We start from the raw sequence: 25,376 nt of genomic DNA, 5'->3' as shown, positions 1-25,376 counted from the left end.
GTCTCCCGGCTCTGGGATGATCAGCGTCTCCCGGCTCTGGGATGATCAGCGTCTCCCGGCTCTGGGATGATCAGCGTCTCCCGGCTCTGGGATGATCAGCGTCTCCCGGCTCTGGGATGATCAGCGTCTCCCGGCTCTGGGATGATCAGCGTTTCTCCCGGCTCTGGGATGATCAGCGTTTCTCCCGGCTCTGGGATGATCAGCGTTTCTCCCGGCTCTGGGATGATCAGCGTTTCTCCCGGCTCTGGGATGATCAGCGTTTCTCCCGGCTCTGGGATGATCAGCGTTTCTCCCGGCTCTGGGATGATCAGCGTTTCTCCCGGCTCTGGGATGATCAGCGTTTCTCCCGGCTCTGGGATGATCAGCGTTTCTCCCGGCTCTGGGATGATCAGCGTTTCTCCCGGCTCTGGGATGATCAGCGTTTCTCCCGGCTCTGGGATGATCAGCGTTTCTCCCGGCTCTGGGATGATCAGCGTTTCTCCCGGCTCTGGGATGATCAGCGTTTCTCCCGGCTCTGGGATGATCAGGGTCTCCCGGCTCTGGGATGATCAGCGTCTCCCGGCTCTGGGATGATGGATGATCAGCGTTTCTCCCAGCTCTGGGATGATGGACAGTGAACAGCTGGTGGAGAGTGAGGGAAGTTGGCAGCTCACAGGCTGTAGAACACAGCTGACTTCTGCTGGCAGAGGGAAGCCAGTCACAGGAGGCCTCTGGGTAGTGGAGCCACACCAGGCCAGACATTACTCAGCTTTTCCAGCCCTCACTCCAGACAAGTAAGCATTTTTCTAATGACATGCTAACAACTTGGGAGGGGCTTTAATAAATACTCAGCGCTCCAAATGACTGACTGCGTCCAACAGAAACATCAGCGTCGTTTTCCACAGGATAATCCCACGACACACAGCACTGTGGGTGTTCCAGAGCCACAACAAAAACGTACAATTCATAGCAGATGACCAATCATCAGGCCTGGTTATAATACTTTCACATAGGGACACCGGGTCCGGCAATACACAGGAATAAGGTAGCCATACATTTAGTGATGACAGGCAGATTCCACAAAGACAAATCTCTGATCAAATCTGATTAAAGGGGCCCATACACCAAACGATTTTCCCGCCGTTATACAGCAGATTCGATCACGGTGATCGAATCTGCTGTGAAATCGTTGCACGCTGACCAAACGATCGATTTCTGTCCGAAATCGATCGTTCCCGTCGATCCGTCCGTGTGGAAGATTTTGCTCGATCGCCGGCGGGTCGGGAGTGCGTCGATAGCGGCGTTCAAATGTGCGTTCAAATGTGCGACGACCGACGCTAGCGGCAATACATTACCTGCTCCGCCGGCGCATGTCCCCGCTGCTATTTCTCGCTGGGTTCCGGTAGGTTTCACTTCTTCCTGTCCCGACAGGAAGTTTAAACAGTAGAGCGCCCTCTACTGTTTAAACTTCCCCGGACAGGAAGAAATGAAGCCCGACGGAACCCAGCGGAGAAGGAGCAGCGGAGACCGGGGGACATGCGCCGGCAGAGCAGGTAATGTATGCAGGCAGGCAATCGGGCGGGCGGGTGGTGGCGGCAGCTCCACAGATTGTGAATCGATTTCAGCATGAAACCGATCACAATCTGTTTGCAGTAAAGGCAGCCATACGATCCCTCTCTGATCAGATTCGATCAGAGAGGGATCTGTTTGTCAATCTGATGGCAAATCGACCAGTGTATGGCCACCTTAAGAGAGAGATCTGTAGGCTGCCCATACACTGCACGCCGACTCCCAATCGATTTCAGCATGAATTCTCTCTGGAATTGGCCAAGTCCAAAGAAAGCGGGGGATTTTCGAAGGCAGATGGGCACTGCGCGGTGGGCGACACTGGACAGGTAATGCACATTTATACACTAGGGGAACATTGCCGAGGGTGTCTTCGCGTTCGTTGCTTGTCCCGATATAGCTCACCGCTGCGCACCCAATCGACCACGACAGCCCGACATCTTGCAGCATGTCCGATTGATACATGCAACTAATTTTCATCTGAGCCGTTAATTATAAAACCAGATGGTCGGTCGGCCCACGAAGTCGAGGGATGAATGGGCACCTTGAGGGCTGGAACCCACTACAGCGATTTTTTGATCGTTTAGGGAGCGATTTCCCTAAATGCTCAGCTAATGTTAATGGATGGGCCAAATTCCACTGGAGCGATTGCGATTAGCAAAATCGCAAACGCTGGACATGTAGCATTTTTCAGCGGTAGCGTTTCTGCAATGTAAAGTATATAAATATATACTCATGTATTCCCCACGTTCTCGCTCTGGAAGCCTTAGAATACCATATGGCCAGATATTCTGCCTTTTCTTCGGATCTCCAATTCTTCGTCGCATGTGCTGTCCATTATCTGCTTACCCACAACTATTTTCTTTTTGATTCTGATTTTTATTTACAATTGTGTGGAGCTTCGATGGGAGCGAAATTTTCTCCCTCACTAGCTAACCTATATATGGGCTGGTGGGAGGAGCTCCACATGTTCAGTGACTCTAACATTTTTTCGAGCCACGTTGTGTGGTATGGCAGATATATTGACGACCTGTTGGTCGTCTGGGACGGCACGTGTGACGAAGCTCAGCAGTTCGTTGATTTTCTTAATGTTAACAACTTGAACCTTGTGTTCACTTTCCAGTGGTCACCCCTAGAGGTCAATTATCTTGACCTTACTCTTAGGGGAGATCCTTCCTCGGCCTCTGTTGTCTCCAGCACGTACCGCAAGCCCTGCGGCGGCAACTCCACCCTGAGGGCCAATAGTTGTCACCCGTCCCACACTATCCGTGCCGTCCCGGTGGGGGGAGGCTATTCGGGCGCGCCGGAACTGTTCTGACGCCGCGGCCCTTGGGGTGGAGTTGAGCGCTGTGGGTGCTCGTCTTGCGGAGCGTGGATATCCAAAATGGATGATAGAGAGGGGAAGGAAGCAGGCCCTTCTGAGAACAAGAGAAGACCTTTTGGCATCTAGTTCTCGAAGGATGGTATCACAGACGAAAAGAGACACAGTGTTTGTGACTGCTTATAGCCAGGAATATACACAGATTACACAGATTATAAGAAAATGTTTACCTGTGTTGCAGGCTGATGACACCCTTAATCAGAGGCGTAGCTAGGGCTTTCAACGCCCGGGGACAAAGACAGGTTATGTGCCCCCCCATGGTGGCAAAGAGAAAAATAGGGGCGCGGCCCCGCATCAGGATAGGAGCGTGATCATCGGTGCTGCTATACAAATACATAATAATATGGGAGGACATTAGACTATGGCTATGGTAGGATTAGATTGTGAGCTCCTCTGAGAACAGTCAGTGACATGACTATGTACTCTGTAATGTGCTGCAGAAGATGTCAGTGCTGTATAAATACATAATAATAATATGGTAGGGCATTAGACTATGACTATGGTAGGATTATATTGTGAGCTCCTCTGAGGACAGTCAGTGACATGACTATGTACTCTGTAATGTGCTGCAGGAGATGTCAATGCTATATAAGTACATAATAATAATATGGTAGGGCATTATACTATGACTATGGTAAGATTAGATTGTGAGCTCCTCTGAGGACAGCCAGTGAGATGACTATGTACTCTGTACAGTGCTGCAGAAGATGTCAGTGCTATATAAATACATAATAATAATATGGTAGGACATTAGACTATGACTATGGTAGGATTAGAGTGTGAGCTTCTCTGAGAACAGTCAGTGACATGACCATGTACTCTATAAAGAGCTGCAGACGATGTCAGTGCTATATAAATACATAATAATAATATGGTAGGACATTAGACTATGATAGGGATTAGAGTGTGAGCTCCTCTGAGGACAGTCAGTGACATGACTATGTACTCTGTAATGTGCTGCAGAAGATGTCAGTGCTATATAAATACATAATAATAATATGGTAGGACATTAGACTATGATAGGGATTAGAGTGTGAGCTCCTCTGAGGACAGTCAGTGACATGACTATGTACTCTGTAATGTGCTGCAGAAGATGTCAGTGCTATATAAATACATAATAATAATATGGTAGGACATTAGACTATGATAGGGATTAGAGTGTGAGCTCCTCTGAGGACAGTCAGTGACATGACTATGTACTCTGTACAGTGCTGCAGAAGATGTCAGTGCTATATACAGACATAATAATAATATGGTAGGACATTAGACTATGACTATGGTAGGATTAGATTGTGAGATCCTCTGAGGACAATCAGTGACATGACTATGTACTCTGTAAAGTGCTGCAGGAGATGTCAGTGCTATATAAATACATAATAATAATAATATGGAAGGACATTAGACTATGACTATGGTAGGATTAGATTGTGAGATCCTCTGAGGACAGTCAATGACATGATTATGTACTCTGTAATGTGCTGCAGAAGATGTCAGTGCTATAGATACAGAGACATGACAGAGAACATTTATATGGCGCTTTTCTCCTGTTGGACTCACAGCGACAGAGCTGCGACCCCTGGGACGCGTTCTATAGGTCTCCTACTGAATAGGTGCTGGCTTACTGAATAGGGGGAGGAAAGATTTATTTGAACCAAAGTCTCCTAGTAGCAGTGGGGTTAAGGGAATAGGAAGGTGCTTTGTGCTATTGAGATTGAATGATATGAATCCCCAGAGGGATACAAGTACTGCGCATGAGTCTACAGGGCATAAATATGTGCTAGGCATTATGCAATTGCAATAAAACAGTAAAATACACACTAAAAAAGTGCTAGTGCAAACTACTAAGTAACAAGATGACCAGTAGTGAAAGGGTTTCTGGTGAACGCTGCCCACATTACGATTTTCTGTCCCACATTACGATATTCTGTCCCACATTACGATATTCTGGTGAACGCTGCGTAATATGTTGGCGCTTTATAAATACAATTAATAATAATAATAAAAAAGGGTTAGTGCCAAAGAATTAGGGACGCTGAACTAAGTCTTAATAGAAGAAGCAGGCCTGGCCTGGCATACCATAGCAGAGAAGAGGAATGAAGGAAGGAGTTAACATCAGGAATGCTATAGAAGCAGGGAGAGTAAGGAGAGCCATCCTTCCGTGGCTGAAAGGGAAAGCAAGCAAGTGACAGGTAGAGGCAGCAAGCGGACAGCTTACTCTGGGAGGCAGCTGAAGTCAGTAAGAATATCCCAGGCTGTCCCGGTCTTGCTCTACAGTTTGCGGTGCTTGTATAAGCCAATCATAAGAGATGCCATTACACTTCCCGGGTCTCCACTCTCCAGCTGCAGCATCCAGCATGTGCACAACACTTCCCCAGCTCACATGCAAAAGCGCAGCTCCTCTCCCTCCCTCTTCACTTGTGTCTCCACACGCGGCTCCCTCTGACAGCTCCCGGGGCTCCCTCCAATCCATTCCACCACACAGCATACTCAGCTCCATCTGGATAGCATGCACACGGCTCCCTCTGCTCTATGTGGATTCCGCACACAGTCCGATCAGCACTCCAGTGACAGTCCACACTGATAAGTCCCTGCGCGATCCAGCCAGGCCTCCACTACTGACTCAAACTTCCCGGGGCTCCAGTGACAGCATCCTGCACGTGGAAGCTGCGTGCACAGCACGTAATGACGTGCGCTGGCACCGCAGCTACTCTCTGCATAGTCTGCAGACTCGGGCAGAGAGGAGATTGAAAAAAAACAAAAGGCAGATGGGCGCCCTTAGGGAGTCGGCGCCCGGGGGCACTTGTCCTACCCCGCCCACCCCTAGCTACGCCTCTGCCCTTAATGTGATCCTTAAACAGGGTGTCAAATTCGCTAGTAGAAAGGCCCCCACACTAGGGAGTATTTTATCTCCCAGTTTGTTTTCCAGCAGTTCCTCACGTCCATGCTGGTTAACCACTTGTGGCTCATATAAATGTAATTTTTCTACTTGTAATTATTGTGTTGTACATCAACCTGCCCGGTCTGTCACTTCGTACTCGAATGGAAACATTTTCCCTATGAAACAGTACATTAATTGCCACACAAAGTTCGTGGTCTATTTGATTTCATGCTCCTCATGTCATGTTCAATATGTGGGTTGTACTACACGTCATCTCAGACAGCGTATAGGGGAGCATTATAGGGGAGCAGGATGGTTGACTACGGAGGTATCCAATGTGGCCAAGCATTTTAGAGAGGTCCATTCTGGTGACATGGCTTCATTTTCATTTCAAGGTATTGAGCGTGTCCAGAGGCCCCCCAGGGGGGGGGGGGAGACGTTTACAAGCGTCTCCTCACTCGGGAGGCCTATTGGATTTTCCAACTAGGGACGCGTTCGCCAAGAGGCCTTAACGCCAGATGGGACCTCAATACAGTTACGTAATTTGGGTGTACTGTCCCTGGTGTGCATATCTATGTATGTAACTGCTTGTCAGATTCATATATATTTTATTTTTTGTACTTTTATTGCTGCGTGAAACTGTAATGTGTCCAATCATGTGTACTTACATTTTATCCTTGTGTTATATGTTTTTATGTATTGATTACACTGTTGAGGATGTTCCTCAAGTTTTATGTATACACCTCTTTGTGGGTGGGGCCTGAACATGTGGTACCGGGTGTGGTCCTATCCCTTATATAGGTCACCTCTGTTCACATGCACCTATGCTATGATTAAGGGCGTGTAACGCCCGAAACATGTCAGCGTGTGGTGATGGATTTTAGCCTGTCATGTGTTTGATCCAATAAAAGTATTTCGACTCTACCTACATCGTGCGGAACTCCCTTCCTACAAATCTGTACTTGGGGTCCAAGCAACCCAGTTTCCTGCACTGTCGGTGGACGGAGGTTTGTGAGCGGATTTCCACCCACTTCTGTATATAAACGCTGGCGTAATCGCTCATGAATCGCTATTCAGAGCGATTTTGCTAGAGTTTGTAAATTACTGCACACTGTAAACAGTTTTTTAAATAATTGAAAAGGACCAATCAGAATTAAAACCGCTAATGGCAAATCGCTACACAATCGCTGACAAAAACACTTACACTTTTTAAAATCTCTACCAAAATCGCCAGAAAACGCTCACGAAACTGCTTACAAAATGCTCGTTAAAAACACTAGCGAATGCAATTAGCGATAGTGCTTTGTAGTGGGTTCCAGGGCCTAAACATGTTAAGCTACGTACACACGTCTGACTGAAACAACCGGTCACCAGTCCCGCCCGCGGGGCGGTAGTTCTGGCGACAGTTTTCCGATGTGTGCAGTCTGTCGTAAGGCTGATAAGGCTGGTTTTGACTGATCTGCTCGGTGGATTGGTCAAAAAACAGCCTCATCAGCCTGCTGACATGGGGAACCTGTCATCAGAACGGCCGCCCCGCGGGCGGGACTGACGACCGGCAGTTTGTTATAGTCAGACGTGTGTACAAACCTTTAGATTTTGTCTTTCAAATTTTATCAACAGCTAGACTTCTGGAATCAGAATCAGATTGCTTGAATGACAGATCCAAAGACAAGAAGGGCAATATAGTGACTGGGTTCTTTCTGAGAGAACCCTCTTCACATTCAGCATTCATGTACAGATGGCATATGATATAGTGATAATCTCCTGCAGCTGCATGTGGCAATCTGGTGAGCTGGAAAATCCTCAGCTGATTGCTAGTGTACTGCCAACAGATGCTGCATGCAGTACATCTCCTGCTTCTCCTTTACCTCCACTCTCCACAGAACAGACCAACACGTCTGTAAACTCATCTAAAATTAATTGCAAGATAATTCTGGATGACAGAATGCCTACATGAGTGATGGCTAACCTTGGCACCCCAGCTGTGGTGGAACTACAAGTCCCACGAGGCATTGCAATACTTGACAGCTCTAAGAGTGGCTGAATAGAGTACTGGTTAAGGGCTCTGCCTTTGACATGGGAGACCAGGGTTCGAATCCTGGCTAGGGTCAGTACCTATTCAGTAAGGAGTTCAAGGCAAGACTCCCTAACACTGCAGGGTGGCCTCCTGAGCGCGTCCCAGTGGCTGCAGCTCTTGAGCGCTTTGAGTCCGACAGGAGAAAAGCGCTATATAAATGTTTGGATTGGATTATTAAGAATAACTCGGGAGGCAGAGGCATGATGGGATTTGTAGTTTTGTCACAGCTGAAGTGTCAAGGTCAGCCATCACTGGCCTACATGAATTGAAGACGTCTGAGATGAGGAAATTTTATGAAGAGCATTGCAGTTATTGCAAAATGGGGAGAAAAAAAAAAAAAAAAAAAAAAAAAAAAAAAAAAAACGAACAATACCTCCTAGTCATGGACCTCTTGCCCTCCACAGCAGCCACACGCTGCCGGCTCATTCCCTCCGGTCAGTCTGAAGCCACACCTCCCTACTAAAGATCAACAGCTGACGGGGCAGGAAATTCTAGAACTTTCTGCCACCATAAGGTGACACAGCCACATCACCCTGCCGAGTCATAAATATGGGCTGGGACAGGGCCGGTTCTAGACAGGCACATATGAGGAGGCAGTCAGAAATATAAAGGGGGCATCATGTGTACACATGTTCAAACAGCCGGGTGAATTGGGGCGAACACTGTAAATCCAGTGCTGGACACTTGGGCGCAGCCGGCGCCACCATAGGCCGTAATAGGAACTACGGCTATCGCAGGCACAGGGAGTAACTTCAGCGCCGTCAGAAGACGGACCTGAAGTTGCTTTTAAAACAATAATTCGGCTTCCAGCAATCGCTGGAAGCCGAATTATTTCATTCCCCCACTATCCATGTCGGCCTGGAGGGGGAATAGTAATTAACACGCCCCGGACTTGTGCGGCAGCAGGATCAGCCATATACTGGCTGTGTCCTGCACCCAAGTCTCCGCCACCGTTCTCTCTCGTACGCAATTGGGGTACAGCAGAGACTACTGGTCTTTCTTCTATCAGGCAAACAGGCAGCAGAGTGGTGGCACTGGCAAGACTTTTCGGGACCAGGTAAGGATAGACAGGACAGGTCCACTTCAAATCATTCAGCGGCTGAGAGGCAGCCAGGGTAATTGGGGAATAGACTACTGGTCTGGTGGTCTGTCTTATATCAATATCAGGCAATATCTCTCCCCCCCCCCCCCCCTCGAGCCAGCCCTGGGCGGGGACAGCAGCAGGCTTTGATGGAGTGGAAGAGCTAGAAGAAGACAAAGGCTTGTCACAGCATCTCTTCGGAAGACTACAAGCGACATGGAGCACCTGCCTAATTTTATTTAAACAATTATTGCACACTTTCTGTAAATGCAATAAACTTAATTTCACTTCTCAAATATCACTGTGTGTGTCTCAAATTTGATATATTTACCTGACATTTTTTATCGTAACAACCAACGATTTGTACAGGACAATCATGAGTGTGTATGGTGTGGTGTGTGGACTACTTTATAGTCCAAAAATTGTGTAAATAGAACGGGTCAATTAATCTTACAGCCTGACAAACAAGAATGTCTTGACAGGACGCCACACCAAACACAGCATTCAGTACAACTTTATATGCAAAGCGTGAAATAGGATAAAGGTTCACATAGACAGACCTACTGTGGGGACCCCTGTATATCCCACTCTGCAGTGCTCAGACCATGCGCTGTATGATCCACTAGAAAAACTAGCTGTTGGTGGGGAGAAAGGGGGGGGGGGGGGGGAATCACTAGTGCGCTCTGACGTGCGGCCCTGAAGCTTGGCCTTAAAGCTGCAGTGGCCCTTCTAGTTCCGTTTTTGCCGACAGGCTTGAGAATGCGAGTGAATCTTTGCGTTCCCGCCCGCAATAGCAGTATACAGGATCTTCTAAAAAAATTAGCATATTGTGATAAAGTTCATTATTTTCTGTAATGTACTGATAAACATTAGACTTTCATATATTTTAGATTCAAATACACACAACTGAAGTAGTTCAAGCCTTTTATTGTTTTAATATTGAGGATTTTGGCATACAGCTCATGAAAACCCAAATTTCCTATCTCAAAAAATTAGCATATTTCATCCGACCAATAAAAGAAAAGTGTTTTTAAAACAAAAAAAGTCAACCTTCAAATAATTATGTTCAGTTATGCACTCAATACTTGGTCAGGAATCCTTTTGCAGAAATGACTGCTTCAATGCGGCGTGGCATGGAGGCAATCAGCCTGTGGCACTGCTCAGGTGTTATGGAAGCCCAGGATGCTTCAATAGCGGCCTTAAGCTCATCCAGAGTGTTGGGTCTTGTGTCTCTTAACCAGTTAAGCCCAACTGGACGAGAATATTTGTCCAGAAGGCGGCGCTGAAAAGCAAAGTGGACGAGAATGCTCGTCCAGCTGATTAGCGGCGGTTGCGTGCACGCGGATGCAAATACGCGTGCACGCGTGAATGACGAGCAGACAGACTACATGGAGGGAAGATTGGTTATGGGATGGAACATCCCTCTAGCCAATCAGAGCCCTTTGATTAAGAATGCACAAAGTTACAACCAGTAACAATGTGCATTCTTAGTAATGTTTATAAACACTATCTCTCTCTCACAGCTCATATCAGATCACTGATTTGTGCTGACAGGAGCTTAGAGAGACTGACAGAGGAAAGTGGTAGGCTTTTTTAATACTTTTTAAATAAAGTTTGCCCCCCATACTTGTATATTTAATCCCATACCAGCCCATTAACCCTGATCCTCCCTCTCCGTAACCATTTAGCTTTCCTGATCCCCCCTTCCACTACCTTTCGGTACCTTACGGTACTTTTCCCCCTCTCTACCATATCTACCTATCCTTATCTCTGTTTTTTCTATCTATATTCTTCTATTCTTTTCATTCTTCCCTGAAAAAAAAAAAATAACCCCATCTTTCTTCTTATCTTTTTCCTCTTTGTGAAATATGGCAAGGAGGCTGCATTCTGTTGAGGAGGCAGCCGTCATCCTCCAGCAGAGCAGCAGCGAGAATTCAGGGAGCGAGTGGCTCCCTCCGTCAGACTCTGGATCAGGATCTGACAGCTCAGAGTCCGAAGGGCTGCCATCTCGACGCTTGCGAAGGGCTCCTGGGTCAGGTGATGAGGGACCATCACAACCATCAGAGGCCATAGCAGGGGGCTCAGTGCGCAACACCACAGCAGCCAGCAGCAGTAGTGAGCAGAGGGGAGCCAGGCCCAGACAGGGTGGCCGGCCTCGCAGGCAGGAGGTACCGGACCATATTATACGTGGCACCTGGTCATCCCCTAATCTCATTGCGCCCAATATCCCTGCATTTACAGCTACTCCTGGTGTGTCAGTGCCTACTGACAATCTGTCACCAGTTTAGTTTTACCAGTTATTCCTCACAGAGGAATTGTTGCAGCATATAGTCGAGCAGACTAACTTGTTTGCGCAACAGTTTTTTGATTTACACCCCACCCACTATATGGTGGAAAAATGGCAGCCCACCACCGTCCCGGAAATAAAAACATTTATTGGCCTGACAATGAGCATGGGCATAAATCAAAAGCCACAGCTCAGGTTGTATTGGTCAAGAGACATATTTCACAGTGCAGCCATGTATCCATGTATAATGCGTAGGGAGAGGTATGAAGTGCTGTCAAGATGCATGCATTTTAATGACAATAGCAAGTGTCTTTCCCGAACCGACCCTGCCTATGACAGGCTTTTTAAGCTGAGGCCCCTGTTGACCCACCTCACCACAGCATTTAAGGACATCTACACTCCACAGCATGACATCGCTGTAGATGAATCACTGGTACCCTACCATGGGAGACTTGCAATAAAGCAGTATATCCCAAGCAAACGGGCAAGGTATGGGGTAAAAATTTACAAGTTATGTGAGTGCGGCACTGCCTACACATACACCTTCAACATTTATGAAGGCAAAGACAGCTTATTACAGCCAGCTGGGTGCCCACAATACATCAGCACCAGTGGGAAAATTGTTGTGGAACTTATCAAGCCACTTCTACACCAAGGCTACCATCTTTATGTGGACAATTTTTACTCAAGCATACCCCTGTTTAAATTCCTGTATTCAGCAGACACTGGCGCTTGTGGGACAGTGAGGTCCAACCGTTTAGGCCTCCCACAACAGGTTGTAAATAAAAAATTGCAGCCTGGAGAGACTTTTAGCCTCAGAAGGGACGAGCTTCTTGCCTTAAAGTTTCGAGACAAAAGGGACGTGATGATACTGCCAACTATCCACACAGAGGCCATGGATCCGGTCACGTCAAGAGAGCGGTCTGAAAAGCCAGAGGCACTTGCTGCGTACAACAAAAGGATGGGAGCAGTAGACTTGGCCGACCAAATGCTGGCTCCCTATTTCCTGAAGAGAAAATGGAGGTCCTGGTATAAAAAGGTGGTGTTTTATTTATTCCAGGTGGCAATGCATAACGCATTTGTCATTTACAGTAAAACAGGCAAACAAGACTCCTATCTTGAATTCAAGGTGAAAGTCCTCAAGTCTCTCATGTACCACCCTGGCCAAATCCCACAACTACAAGATACAATTCATTTGGAAAATACAATACGGCTAAGAGAACGACATTTTCCTGAATCAATCCCCCCAAATTTAGTTACATAGTTATTTTGGTTGAAAAAAGACATACGTCCATCGAGTTCAACCAGTATAAAAGTACAACACCAGCCTGCTCCCTCACATATCCCTGTTGATCCAGAGGAAGGCGAAAAAACCCTTACAAGGCATGGTCCAATTAGCCCCTAAAGGGAAAAATTCCTTCCCGACTCCAGATGGCAATCAGATAAAATCCCTGGATCAACACCATTAGGCATTACCTAGTAATTGTAGCCATGGATGTCTTTCAACGCAAGGAAAGCATCTAAGCCCCCTTTAAATGCAGGTATAGAGTTTGCCATAACGACTTCCTGTGGCAATGCATTCCACATCTTAATCACTCTTACTGTAAAGAACCCTTTCCTAAATAAATGGTTAAAACGTTTTTCCTCCATGCGTTTGAGAAGGCCTAAGGACAAAAAGCTCATCCGCCAAGGTATTATATTGCCCTCTGATGTATTTATACATGTTAATTAGATCCCCTCTAAGGCGTCTTTTCTCTAGACTAAATAAACCCAGTTTATCTAACCTCTCTCGATAAGTGAGACCTTCCATCCCACGCATCAATTTTGTTGCTCGTCTCTGCACCTGCTCTAAAACTGCAATATCTTTTTTGTAATGTGGTGCCCAGAACTGAATTCCATATTCCAGATGTGGCCTTACTAGAGAGTTAAACAGGGGCAATATTATGCTAGCATCTCGAGTTTTTATTTCCCTTTTAATGCATCCCAAAATTTTGTTAGCTTTAGCTGCAGCTGCTTGGCATTGAGTACGATTATTTAACTTGTTGTCAATGAGTACTCCTAAGTCCTTCTCCAAGTTTGATGTCCCCAACTGTATCCCATTTATTTTGTATGGTGCTAGACCATTAGTACGTCCAAAATGCATGACCTTACATTTGTCAACATTGAATTTCATCTGCCATGTATGTGCCCATATAGCCATCCTATCCAGATCCTGTTGCAATATGACACTATCTTCCTGAGAGTTGATGGTTCTGCACAATTTTGTATCATCTGCAAAAATAGCAACATTGCTCACTACTGCATCTACTAGGTCATTAATAAATAAATTAAGAGCACTGGACCCAGAACAGACCCCTGTGGGACCCCACTGCTAACAGTCTCCCATTTTGAGTACGATCCATTGACCACAACTCTTTGTTTTCTGTCCATTAGCCAGTTCCCTATCCATGAACACAGACTCTTCCCCAGTCCTTGCATCCTCAACTTTTGCACCAGACTTTTGTGGGGAACAGTGTCGAAGGCCTTTGCAAAGTCCAAGTATATCACATCTACAGCATTCCCAATATCCATATTAGCATTCACTACCTCATAAAAGCTGAGCATGTTAGTCAAACAGGACCTGTCTTTAGTAAACCCATGTTGATGCTGAGAAATAAGATTATTTTCTACTATGAAGTCATGTATAGTATCTCTTAGTAACCCCTCAAATAGTTTGCATACAACTGATGTTAAACTTACAGGTCTATAATTTCCTGGATCAGATTTTTTGCCCTTCTGAAATGAAATGAAAAAGAAACCCACAAGAAGATGCAGAGTATGTGTCAAACACCGGAGAAGGAGGGAGTCCAGGTTTTTTTGCCCAGACTGCCCCTCAGCCCCAGCACTGTGTTGCTGAGTGCTTTAAGGCATATCACACAGAGATCGATTATTAGACTTCCTTCTTTTTTTTTTGGGGGGGGGGGGGTCTGTTATTTTCCACCTGGACATATTTTACTGGCATTTCCCCCTTTATATATTTCCCCTATATATTCATGTCACTTACTATCCCTCAAAGGATCTTACATTTGGCCTACCACCATGTTTCTGGGGTGTCAGAGGGAACTTGATGCTTGGACGAACACACCCAAGCTTCAAAATTGAACGTTGAACCCTGCTGCAAAGAGAGCTAGCCACATTACTCTGCAAACCATCTCCTGTCGTCTGACCCCTGGCTTCTGACATCTGGCTTTTCACCAATCCTGCTGGACCTCCAATGGTAAGTTCCAATGCATTTGTCATCACTATTGAGAGAAGTAATATATTCAAAGTAGCCATATTTGGCTTTGTTTTTACCATGGAAAATGTGGCAATACATTTTCGTATGTTTTTAAGCTTGTGTCATGTCACATAAAAAAATAGGTAGATACAAACTTAGTCCAACTTACAACAAAAAAAAAAAAGTCATTTTAAATTATAATGACACTTGGGAAAGTTTCACCACCACTACACGAGCAGGCAGTTCATAAAACACCCACTTTTAAATAGCCCTGGTTGTTAGCTTTCCATAATGGTGACATTTGTGGTATTTTTATGATGTTCAATCTCTTCTGGGGCTATGCAAACAAACAATTAGAGATGGGAAGTTCGGATCTTTTCAATGATCCGGATGATTCGAATCGGATCATTGAAGAGATCCGGATCTTTGATCCGAATCTCGGATCATTTTACTACCGGAAGCATTCGGGGGTGAAATGAACAGCAGGACAGGTCTGTGGACAGGAGAAGGAGAGGGGGGTGGACACACAGAGAAGGGGAGAAGATGGACAGAGGGCAGGGAGTGGACAGAGAAGGGAGGAGGGACGAGCAGAGAGCAGAAATGTTTGCACGTAATACCCACATGCTGAAGTCATATGCTTTACATATATTTCACCTATATGTTCATCTGTACACTTTGAAAGAAAAGGTCGCACAGTGAAAGAAAGCATTCCCAGAAGATAAGTGCAGCTGTTTAGTGCCGAGTGCAGGAGAATTATATTGCCTTTCAATCACACTGTCTGCAAAGTTACTGAGCTGTGCTGAGCCAAAAGCTTCCAATGTGTTCACTGTGCAGCACTACGGAACAGCCAGCCTATAATGGGCAGCAGATTATAGCCAGTGTGTGCTCTACACATATCTGGCAGTGGCACCCATGTCCCCTCTCTCTCATCTACCTGTCTCCCTGCAAGTCTGCCTCCCATCCAACAGGGCGATCCCTGCTTCCAGGACCCCGCTGCCCGCTGAGAGGGGGCGTGTCGCTCCTGGCCCTGCCCCTTTTGCGATCCGAATCGTTCATTTTGATGATTCGGATGATTGACTCATAAAATAGATTCGGATCAAAGATCCGAATCGTTCATGATCCGGACAACACTACAAACAATGCCGCTGTACCAATTAGTGCAAAAAAAATAGTGCACCAGGGGTATAATGGTTTGCTGCACTAACAGTTTGTTACTAAGTGAGATATAGGTTATATCATTTTTATCATGACCAGCTGTACAATACATTGTGGTAGGTTTTAAAGCTTGGACTCATGTCACATAAAACATAAGTAGGGACAAACTCAATTCAAAATAATAAAAAAAATCTTTTTCAGAGTTATGGTCAGGTATCAGCAAAACCGCACAAGTCCAAATGTTACAAAATACCAATATCTAAGTAGCCCTGGGTCTCTAGTTTTCAGAATGGTGACATTTATGGTGTTTCTTGATTGTTCAGATGCTCCAGAACTTTGCTAAGAAAACATGACACTATTACTTTTGGTGCAAAAATGGCCTTGAAAAAGCCATTGGTGCTACTTGTAATTAACAGTCTGCTGTGTGCCTAAAAAGCTATCTGATTATTTACATGGTGTATCATTTTTGCAGTGACAAGTGAGAGAATATAATTTGGGGTGTTTGAAATCTGAGGCCTGTGTCATGTGGATTTTCTTTTGTGACAAAATGAAAAAAAATTGTTAAAAATACACTTTTCAATGTTATGCTCAGAATTCAGCAAAACCGATAAAGTCCGCATGTTACAAAATTGCAATATCTGAGTAGCCCCGAGTCTCTAGTTTTCAGAATGGTGACATTTATGGTATTTCTTGATTGTTCAGATGCTCCAGAAGCTTTGCTAAGAAAACAAGACACTTACTTTTGGTGAAAAAATGGCCTTGAAAAAGCCGTTGGTGCTACTTGCGATTAACAGTCTGCTGTGTGCCCAAAAAGCTATCGGATTATGTTTATGGTGTATCATTTTAACTGTGACATGCAATAGAATAGAATTTGGGATGTATTAGGCTGAGGCCTACGTCATGTGATTTTTTTATTTTTGTGTCAAACTGAATCAAAAGCAGTAAAATTGTTATTTTCATATACTTTGTACCAAGATCAAACACTTGTAAAAAAAAAAAAAAAGTGATAGAATAAAAAAAAATACATAAATAGTTACCTAAAGGACACAGCTTTCTAAATATGTATGCCACAAGAGTGTATTACTGTTATATTTGCAAAAAAGGGATTGCAATTATTACTAGGGTACAACAAGAAAACAAAAATCCCAATATAGAAAAAATGCACCTTTATTTCCAAATAATATATTGTCGCCATACATTGTACTAGGAACATCATTTATAGTTTGTGATAGCCGAGACAAATGGGCAAAAAAAATGTGTGGGTTTGATTTATAGTAGCATTGATTATTTTAAAATTATAGGGGGTGTATTTGGAGAAATGGTGTCTTTTTTTCATTTTTTCCCTGTTTTTTCCTATAAAATGCATATAAAATAAAGTAATTACTGAAAACCAGCATTACCACCAAAAAGCGTAATTTGTGGCGAAAAAAACAAGATATAGATCATTTAGTGCTGACAGGGGAAAATTGCCTTTGTCCTGAAGGTGAAAACACCTGCGGGCTGAAGTGGTTAATCTCCTCTTCACAATATCCCACATATTCGCTATGGGGTTCAGGTCAGGAGAGTTGGCAGGCCAATTGAGCACAGTAATACCATGGTCAGTAAACCATTTACCAGTGGTTTTGACACTGTGAGCAGGTGCCAGGCTGTGCTGAAAAATGAAATCTTCATCTCCATAAAGCTTTTCAGCAGATGGAAGCATGAACCCACTTTTGAACCAGAAACAGCGGCAGAAGCGCCTGACCTGGGCTACAGAGAAGCAGCACTGGACTGTTGCTCAGTGGTCCAAAGTACTTTTTTCGGATGAAAGCAACTTTTACATGTCATTCGGAAATCAAGGTGCCAGAGTCTGGAGGAAGACTGGGGAGAGGGAAATGCCAAAATGCCTGAAGTCCAGTGTCAAGTACCCACAGTCAGTGATGGTCTGGGGTGCCATGCCAGCTGCAGGTGTTGGTCCACTGTGTTCAAGGGCAGGGTCAATGCAGCTAGCTATCAGGAGATTTTGAAACACTTCATGCTTCCATCTGCTGAAAAGCTTTATGGAGATGAAGATTTCATTTTTCAGCACAGCCTGGCACCTGCTCACAGTGTCAAAACCACTGGTAAATGGTTTACTGACCATGGTATTACTGTGCTCAATTGGCCTGCCAACTCTCCTGACCTGAACCCCATAGCGAATATGTGGGATATTGTGAAGAGAAAGTTGAAAGATGCAAGACCCAACACTCTGGATGAGCTTATAACCGCTATCGAAGCCTCCTGGGCCTCCATAACACCTGAGCAGTGCCACAGGCTGATTGCCTCCATGCCACGCCGCATTGAAGCAGTCATTTCTGCAAAAAGATTCCCGACCAAGTATTGAGTGCATAACTGAACATAATTATTTGAAGGTTGACTTTTTTTGTTTTAAAAACACTTTTCTTTTATTGGATGAAATATGCTAATTTTTTGAGATAGGAAATTTGGGTTTTCATGAGCTGTATGCCAAAATCATCAATATTAAAACAATAAAAGGCTTGAACTACTTCAGTTGTGTGTAATGAATCTAAAATATATGAAAGTCTAAAGTTTATCAGTACATTACAGAAAATAATGAACTTTATTACAATATGCAAATTTTTTGAGAAGATCCTGTAGAGGGCTATATTGCGGCCAGGAACACGAAGAATCACTCGCATTCCCAGCCTGTCGGCACCTGTCGCCGAAACCGGAAGTAGCCACCGGCGGAGCCAGGAGGATCGGAGCGAGACTGTGTGGGCACCTGACATCTAGGGGGCTGGTGGAAGCCCCAGGTGAGTAAAACTCTTTTTTTAGCCAACTTTTAAAGAGAATCTGTACTCTGAAATTCTTACAATAAAAAGCATACCATTCTATTCATTATGTGCTCCTGGTCCCCTCTGTGCTGTTTCTGCCATTCTCTGCTGCAAACCTGGCTTGTAATTGCCAGTTTTAGGCAGTGTTTACAAACAAACTAACCAGCTTCTAATAGGCTCAGCTAAGCAGAGTGTGTTAGTCACACAGAGCCTGCAGGGGGTGTGTACAGCTTCTAGCTAATCACAAGCAGCCCTGCACATTCCAGTCTGACTGCCTCAGCCTGACTGTGCCGACTATAGAGAGAAGATTAGATCATATAACAGAGATAACACAGCTACTGTGCAATTAGGAAAAGCTGCAGTAAGCCAGACCACATTAGAAAAGGCATAGGAACTTATAGCATAGAAGAAATAAAGATAAACAATTTGTTACAGAGTCTCTTTAAGCATTTTACAATTGAAAAAAAGTACCTAAAAGTTGGTAAAAAAGTACTATCAACATTATTTTGAGTATTTGCTCGCTTGCTAGTGGTTTAAAAGGCTATTTTATGAAAAGGTGTGAAATATCACCTGGGAGAAAACTCAAGAGAAAAAGTGAACTGCATATGGACCCAGGAAACGAACCCTAGACCTAGAGGTGGGATCTTGAGGACCTTCCCTCCCAGATTGGGTCGGAATCACACAAAACCGCTCACCTGAGTGACTGTGGACGCTGCTCCTCGGACAGACCCTCCACCAGACTCCGGAACATGTGAAATAATTCTACTTTACAGATCCGAGACCTGCGCACAAAATGAGATCTGTCAGATACACCCAACCATCTCCACTGAAACTCACACAACGTGACACAGATGGGAATCTGTACGAATCTCCTATCTTCTTACACATCAGGTAAATCGGGAATGCATGGCCTGGGAAATCCCCTATACTTGCTACCTGAGGTGTGGATAGCTTATCTGACCAATACAATAGCAACAAAAACCCTTAACTAAGTATTACTGGACACGGCACCAGGGAAAAACCGTGTTCTAAGACCTTCCATGTCTAGCAGCTGTGGGTACAGGGCCTTGGGAAAAAGAAGGGAGGAAGCTTTTGCTCATCCACCCACTCCTGAAGGGCATAGTGAACTGTGCCCACTATGATCGAAAGTTCTCTTCAACAGGGACAAGCACAGCAATGGATAGCAAGCCATTTTAAAGCCGGGGAAGAGATGGGACCTGTCAGTTTCTCACTACTGTTCCTCATTTGCTGTCCTGGTAGAGTCCTAGCTACACCTTGCAGCCTCTTTGTCTGGCATTGAGCTATGAGGGACTCTGATAAAAGTTAACATTTTATCTCTGAGATAAGAAAAAACGCCTTCAGGAAACAAGTCTCTTACCGTGACTGCGGAGTACCGATGGCCTTCTTGGTGGTGCCTTGTCTGTAGCCATTAGCAGTGACATCTAGTGGCTGATCCGGTACTGCGCTCCAGCTAATGGCTGTGGGAGAAGTTTACATATATTGTTAGTTTGTGTTCTTACCATGTGATCGCACTCGGAGGACATGCAGCCAGGCAGTAGTGATCACTCAACACAACACAAACTAAGACGCTCCCACCACTAGGGATGGTCAGTGAGACATCATTCCAAACTGATGCCAATTGTATGGCAATAAGGACAATAAAAGCTGGATAATACAAGTGCTTTGCTATTACACAGGTGGATCCCTAAAGTCAAACGCTGCCAGAGGCTCCTGTTCCACAAAGGTGTATATAGATACCAGACAAGACCTCACCGCTGTGGCAATAACCTTAGTCTGAGACTCTTCATTCAGATCATCCTGCAGCCACTCAGTGCACAACAAGACTTACAGGTGGCCACCACTACATAGAAATAAGGTGGTTTCAGAATACCCCTGATGACTGCACAAGGCCAAAACCGGTCGGATTGGAGAGTGGGCAGGTTTTTACACTATATTGTACTATGCACTTTATGTGCACTGGATTGATGCAATAGTTGTCCTGTGTACATGGACCCACAACATGAGTTTGCTGTGTTCCTGTTTTCAATAAATGCTTTAAACGTGGCATAAAGTGTCTAACTTTCCATATGGTTATGGCTACCTGTAAGTTGTTGTGCACTGGGTGGCTGCAGGTAAGTCGTCACTCTTGTGCATTGAGTGGCTGCAGGATGATTTGATTGAGGAACAGTGATGCTCCTTTCTGCCAGTTTCTGTTAGTCACTCTGTGGATAAAATGCATATACTGTATTTTTTGGACTATAGGACTTCCTTTTTCTCCCCCAAAAGTGGGGGGAAAAGTCACTGCGTCATATAGTCCAAATGCGGGGAGTTCCTGACTTGTGAGTGCCTACCAATACGAACCTTCAACTGTGTACTGTGCCCATGCAGAGAAGGACACAGTAGGACAAACGGAGGATACAGGGTCACAAAGAGGCATAGAGGAAGAAACAAGGGGGGGGCAGAGAGACACATGGAGGGCAGAGGACGACACAGGGAGGTACAAAGGGGGCATAATCCACAAGATGCCCCTTCACCATGGTTGCACCGGATTACATATTTTTTTCCCCTGGTTTTGTCCTCTATTCCTCGGTGCGTCTTATAGTCCAAAAATACTGTAACATCAATGCCAGCAAACTGAAGTAATGTTTGCTTGTAATCCCTGCAGTAGAAGATATGGACAAAGTACGGTGTGTTTCATTTTTTGCAACAGAAGGGTTTGTTCTCTTTAATTTAGACCATGGTACATGCGTGTGCGCATGATGGCTTCTGCTCTGTGCAGCTAGTTACTTGTGACAAGGTTGGAGTTACTGGACATTATGTACTCCAAACAGTGTACTGTTGCTATGGAAGCTAAGAACAGCAATATCAGCTTCCTGTCAGTTATGGATATTCAGCTATAATAAAAGTGGAAGACTGGCGCCTCACCTGCTCCGCATGGAACCAGCTTTCTTGCAGCCTCTGCGTCCCTCAGCGCCTCCCTCCCGTGATGGAACTGCAAAAGTGACTGTCTGATCTCCACTTTATGGACGCTATACCCCTCTGGCAGATCCGTCACCTTGTCACACCTGCAGATGAAAATCACCCGTCACCCAGTGCCAAGCCTCCTCTCCTCAGCCAATCACAGAGCCCCCCTCATACAATACCTACTGTGCAGGGCTCTCTCCATAGCCTGGAGGCTGAAGGGGCATTTTCCCAGCACAAGTGCGGACAGGTAAATGGGCTTCTGCAGGAAGTGCGTGAGCAGCGCCCCCTGGCAGCCAAGCACGTTCCAGCGAGCCATCTTGTCACTACAGGACATGGATAGCGTCCGGTCTCCGCGGCCTGGCTTGACTCTTAGAACCCCCACGGTGTGATAGTCCACCCCAGGGCTAAGACTGTCCTGTGCCTCTCCGGGAACACACTTGGCTCCGGTCCTGTGGAGATCAGTCACTTCCTGTGTGGAATCAGTACCTGCGCAGTGGCCATCTTCCTGGTCACCTGACTCTTCTCTGCTCTCTCCTCCATCTTTTTTCAGCTTCTTGGCACCAAAGGGACAATCACAATCCATCCGCTTCCTTTTACACCCAGAGTCCACAGAGCAGCTTTGTGAGGAGGTCTCCTCCTTCACCACAGACATGGGACAAAGATAGTCTTGGAAGCAGGTCATTGGGATGATAGAAGCATCACCACCTGGTAAGAAAAAGATTATGTCAAGCCTGTTCCTGTCCAATCAGATGTCAGCTTTCCATTCTAATCTACACTTACAGTAAATCCAGATAAATTATGCGGAGCAACAAAAATGAAGCCAATGGGTCAAAAGGGGCTTACAAGCCTTTACTGAAAGCCTCCCAGAATGGCCTTTAGTTGCAGGTCATGACTACCTGCAGGTACCCAAAAAACAAGACCATAATGCATTGCTTCAGGAAAAAAATCGGCAAAGCCATGCAAATCATTCCATCCAGGTGCTTAGAGCAGGAGGCTTTAATGTTTCTTTCATCCATGACTACACAAAATCTTGGTGGTGCTGGGACTCCATACCTCCTTTCAAGTGCTCCTGTCTAATTCCATACATTGCACTGACGAAGGCCAAAATGCACAAAAATAGCTGTAGATCATCTAGACTGAAGGGCTGTAAATATAAGGTAGACCCAACTCTTGCACAGCAGGCAAGAAAGTATAGTTGCTCAGAAATTCACTGTGTGTGTGTTTAGTGTGACACACTAAATTAGCCTGTCTAATTACTTAGTGTAAATCAGGGCTGTCAGCTGTGCCATAGTGTACCTTTGTGCTAATATGAAGGTTAACTCTTTCTCTGCTCCCAGGAATTTCCAAGAAATAAACACTGCCGGTTTATTGTAGGAGTTCTGTAAATTGTAATGAATACATTTTTTCTTTAATGGTCATTATGCTATTGCTTATCTTTTAGAGCAGAGAGGAAGCTTAGGTCCGCATTAAAGAGAACCAGAGGTGTGTTTGAAGAATGTTATCTACATACAGAGGCTGGATCTGCCTATACAGCCCAGCCTCTGTTGCAGATAATATTCTTCAAACCCACCTCGGGTTCTCTTTAAGGCTATAGGTATGCTATAAAGCAGTGGATCTGGATGTACACCTACCCTACACAAGTATAAAGAAACAATTTGCTCCCACGACTGTCCCAGCATGAGGCATTATGGTCCCTGCTTTTTGGACACTCAGAATGACCTGCAATTACCGTTTCCCATTTAGAAGTCTTTAACTAGTGTGCTGCATTAAAGAGGAACTCTAAGCATGACGTACCAAAAAGACAATCTGCAAGCATTGCTGTGTAAAGGTGAATGTTGCATCATCGTTGTACTTTCCTGAAGACGAAAATGGGGCTCTTTCTGTGTTGGCTCTTCTATAGAAATTAGTTACCGTATATACTCGCATATAAGCCGACCCCCCAACTTTTCCCTGAAAAACCAGGGAAAAATGATTGACCCCCATATAAGCCGGGGGTAGGAAATGCTGGCCGCCTTATTCCCAGAGTGTGTCCCAGTATAGCTAGTAAAGTGTCCAGTATGGGTAGGTAGTGCCCCAGTATAGCTAGTATAGTGCCCAGTATAGCTAGTAAAGTGCCCCAGTTTAGCTAGTATAGTGCCCAGTACAGCTAGTATAGTGCCCAGTACAGCTAGTAAAGTGCCCCAGTTTAGCTAGTATAGTGCTCAGTATAGCTAGTAAAGTGCCCCAGTTTAGCTAGTATAGTGCCCCAGTATAGCTAGTATAGTGCCCCAGTATAGCTAGTATAGTGCCCCAGTATAGCTAGTATAGTGCCCCAGTATAGCTAGTATAGTGCCCCAGTATAGCTAGTATAGTGCCCCAGTATAGCTAGTATAGTGCCCCAGTATAGCTAGTATAGTGCCCCAGTATAGCTAGTATAGTGCCCCAGTATAGCTAGTATAGTGCCCCAGTATAGCTAGTATAGTGCCCCAGTATAGCTAGTATAGTGCCCCAGTATAGCTAGTATAGTGCCCCAGTATAGCTAGTATAGTGCCCCAGTATAGCTAGTATAGTGCCCCAGTATAGCTAGTATAGTGCCCCAGTATAGCTAGTATAGTGCCCCAGTATAGCTAGTATAGTGCCCCAGTATAGCTAGTATAGTGCCCCAGTATAGCTAGTATAGTGCTCAGTATAGTGCCCCAGTTTAGCTAGTATAGTGCTCAGTATAGCTAGGATAGAGCCCCAGTTTAGCTAGTATAGTGCTCAGTATAGCTAGTATAGTGCTCAGTATAGCTAGTATAGTGCTCAGTATAGCTAGTATAGTGCCCCAGTTTAGCTAGTATAGTGCCCCAGTTTAGCTAGTATAGTGCTCAGTATAGCGCTCAGTATAGCGCCCCAGTTTAGCTAGTATAGCGCTCAGTAAAGCTAGTAAAGTGCCCCAGTTTAGCCAGTACAGTCCCCGCTCCCCCCATGGCCGCCGCTATTACCTGGCTGCATCTTCTATTTCAGTCTCCGTGCTTGTAAACATTCACAGCAGCGCGCCCGGCGCTGCTACTGTGACGAGCGGCGAGCCAGGAAAGAGCGGTTCCCATAGTAACAGGAAGCCGCGCTCTTTCCTGTCTCCTGCCTCGTCACAGTAGCAGCGCCGGGCGCGCTGCTGTGAATGTTTACAAGCACGGAGACTGAAAAGATGCGGACAGGTAATAGCAGCAGCGGCGGCCATGGGGGGACCCGCGGACCAGCGGAGGGGGGGACCCACGGACCACCATGACTCGCATACAAGCCGAACTCCTAACTTTTGGCCCCCTTTTTGGGGGTCAAAAATTCGGCTTGTATGCGAGTAATTTATACTTTCTGTTGTCAACCTAATGGCAAACTAACATCAGGAAACAGCATTGTCTGCTGGGTACTGGCAACTACCAGTGACCGCTAGGGATCATGGGAAGTGTAGTCTTGTGTCCAGAAGACCTGCTTTTAGGGGAGAGGCGCAGGACTAAACTGAGGATTTCACGGGCATAAAAACTATATAAAACGTATCTGCAGGCTTTGCTTTGTAAAGGTTGTAAAGTCATCCTAAACCACACATGTCAAACTCCGGCCCGCGGGCCAAATCTGGCCCTCAAGTGGTTTCCCCACTTTGCTGCATTATGTTTGGCCCACTCTAGACCATCAGGGAAGTTTTTTTCTTTTTTTTTTTTTTTTTAAATTGGAGGTGTAGCCCTAGCACACCTCGGAACCATATGAGGAGGGAGGAGGACTAAACACCAGGGAACTGTATAGGGGTGAGAGGGGGGGGCCACCTGGGAACTTTATATGGTAGGAAGGTGGCCAGTGCACATTGCAGTTGACCCACGACTAGGTACCAGTGTACAATTTTGGCCCACTTTGTATTTGAGTTTGACACCCCTGTCCTATACAAAGGAGGATCTGGAATGTGTATGGGGGATTTTCACGGAATTCCTA

The 25,376-nt window shown here is 45.4% G+C and overlaps 1 protein-coding gene across 3 annotated transcripts in view; it reads right to left on the bottom strand.

Annotated features, from left to right (window-relative positions):
* Positions 1–25,376, bottom strand: part of ADAT1 (adenosine deaminase tRNA specific 1) — a 46,527-nt gene that overhangs the window by 7,121 nt on the left and 14,030 nt on the right. For all 3 annotated transcript variants that reach the window (XM_068259921.1, XM_068259922.1, XM_068259923.1), the window contains 4 exons: positions 21,617–22,142; positions 21,399–21,538; positions 19,852–19,951; positions 19,169–19,255 (listed from right to left, as the gene is read on the bottom strand). In XM_068259921.1, the coding sequence (XP_068116022.1) occupies positions 19,169–19,255; positions 19,852–19,951; positions 21,399–21,538; positions 21,617–22,142 (853 nt within the window). The remainder of the gene's footprint in view (positions 1–19,168; positions 19,256–19,851; positions 19,952–21,398; positions 21,539–21,616; positions 22,143–25,376) is intronic.

The sequence above is a fragment of the Hyperolius riggenbachi genome, chromosome 11 (assembly GCF_040937935.1).
Source record: "Hyperolius riggenbachi isolate aHypRig1 chromosome 11, aHypRig1.pri, whole genome shotgun sequence".
NCBI classification, from domain to species: domain Eukaryota; kingdom Metazoa; phylum Chordata; class Amphibia; order Anura; family Hyperoliidae; genus Hyperolius; species Hyperolius riggenbachi.
Note: the sequence above shows the minus strand (reverse complement) of the source record. Positions and strands in the feature narration are given on the sequence as shown.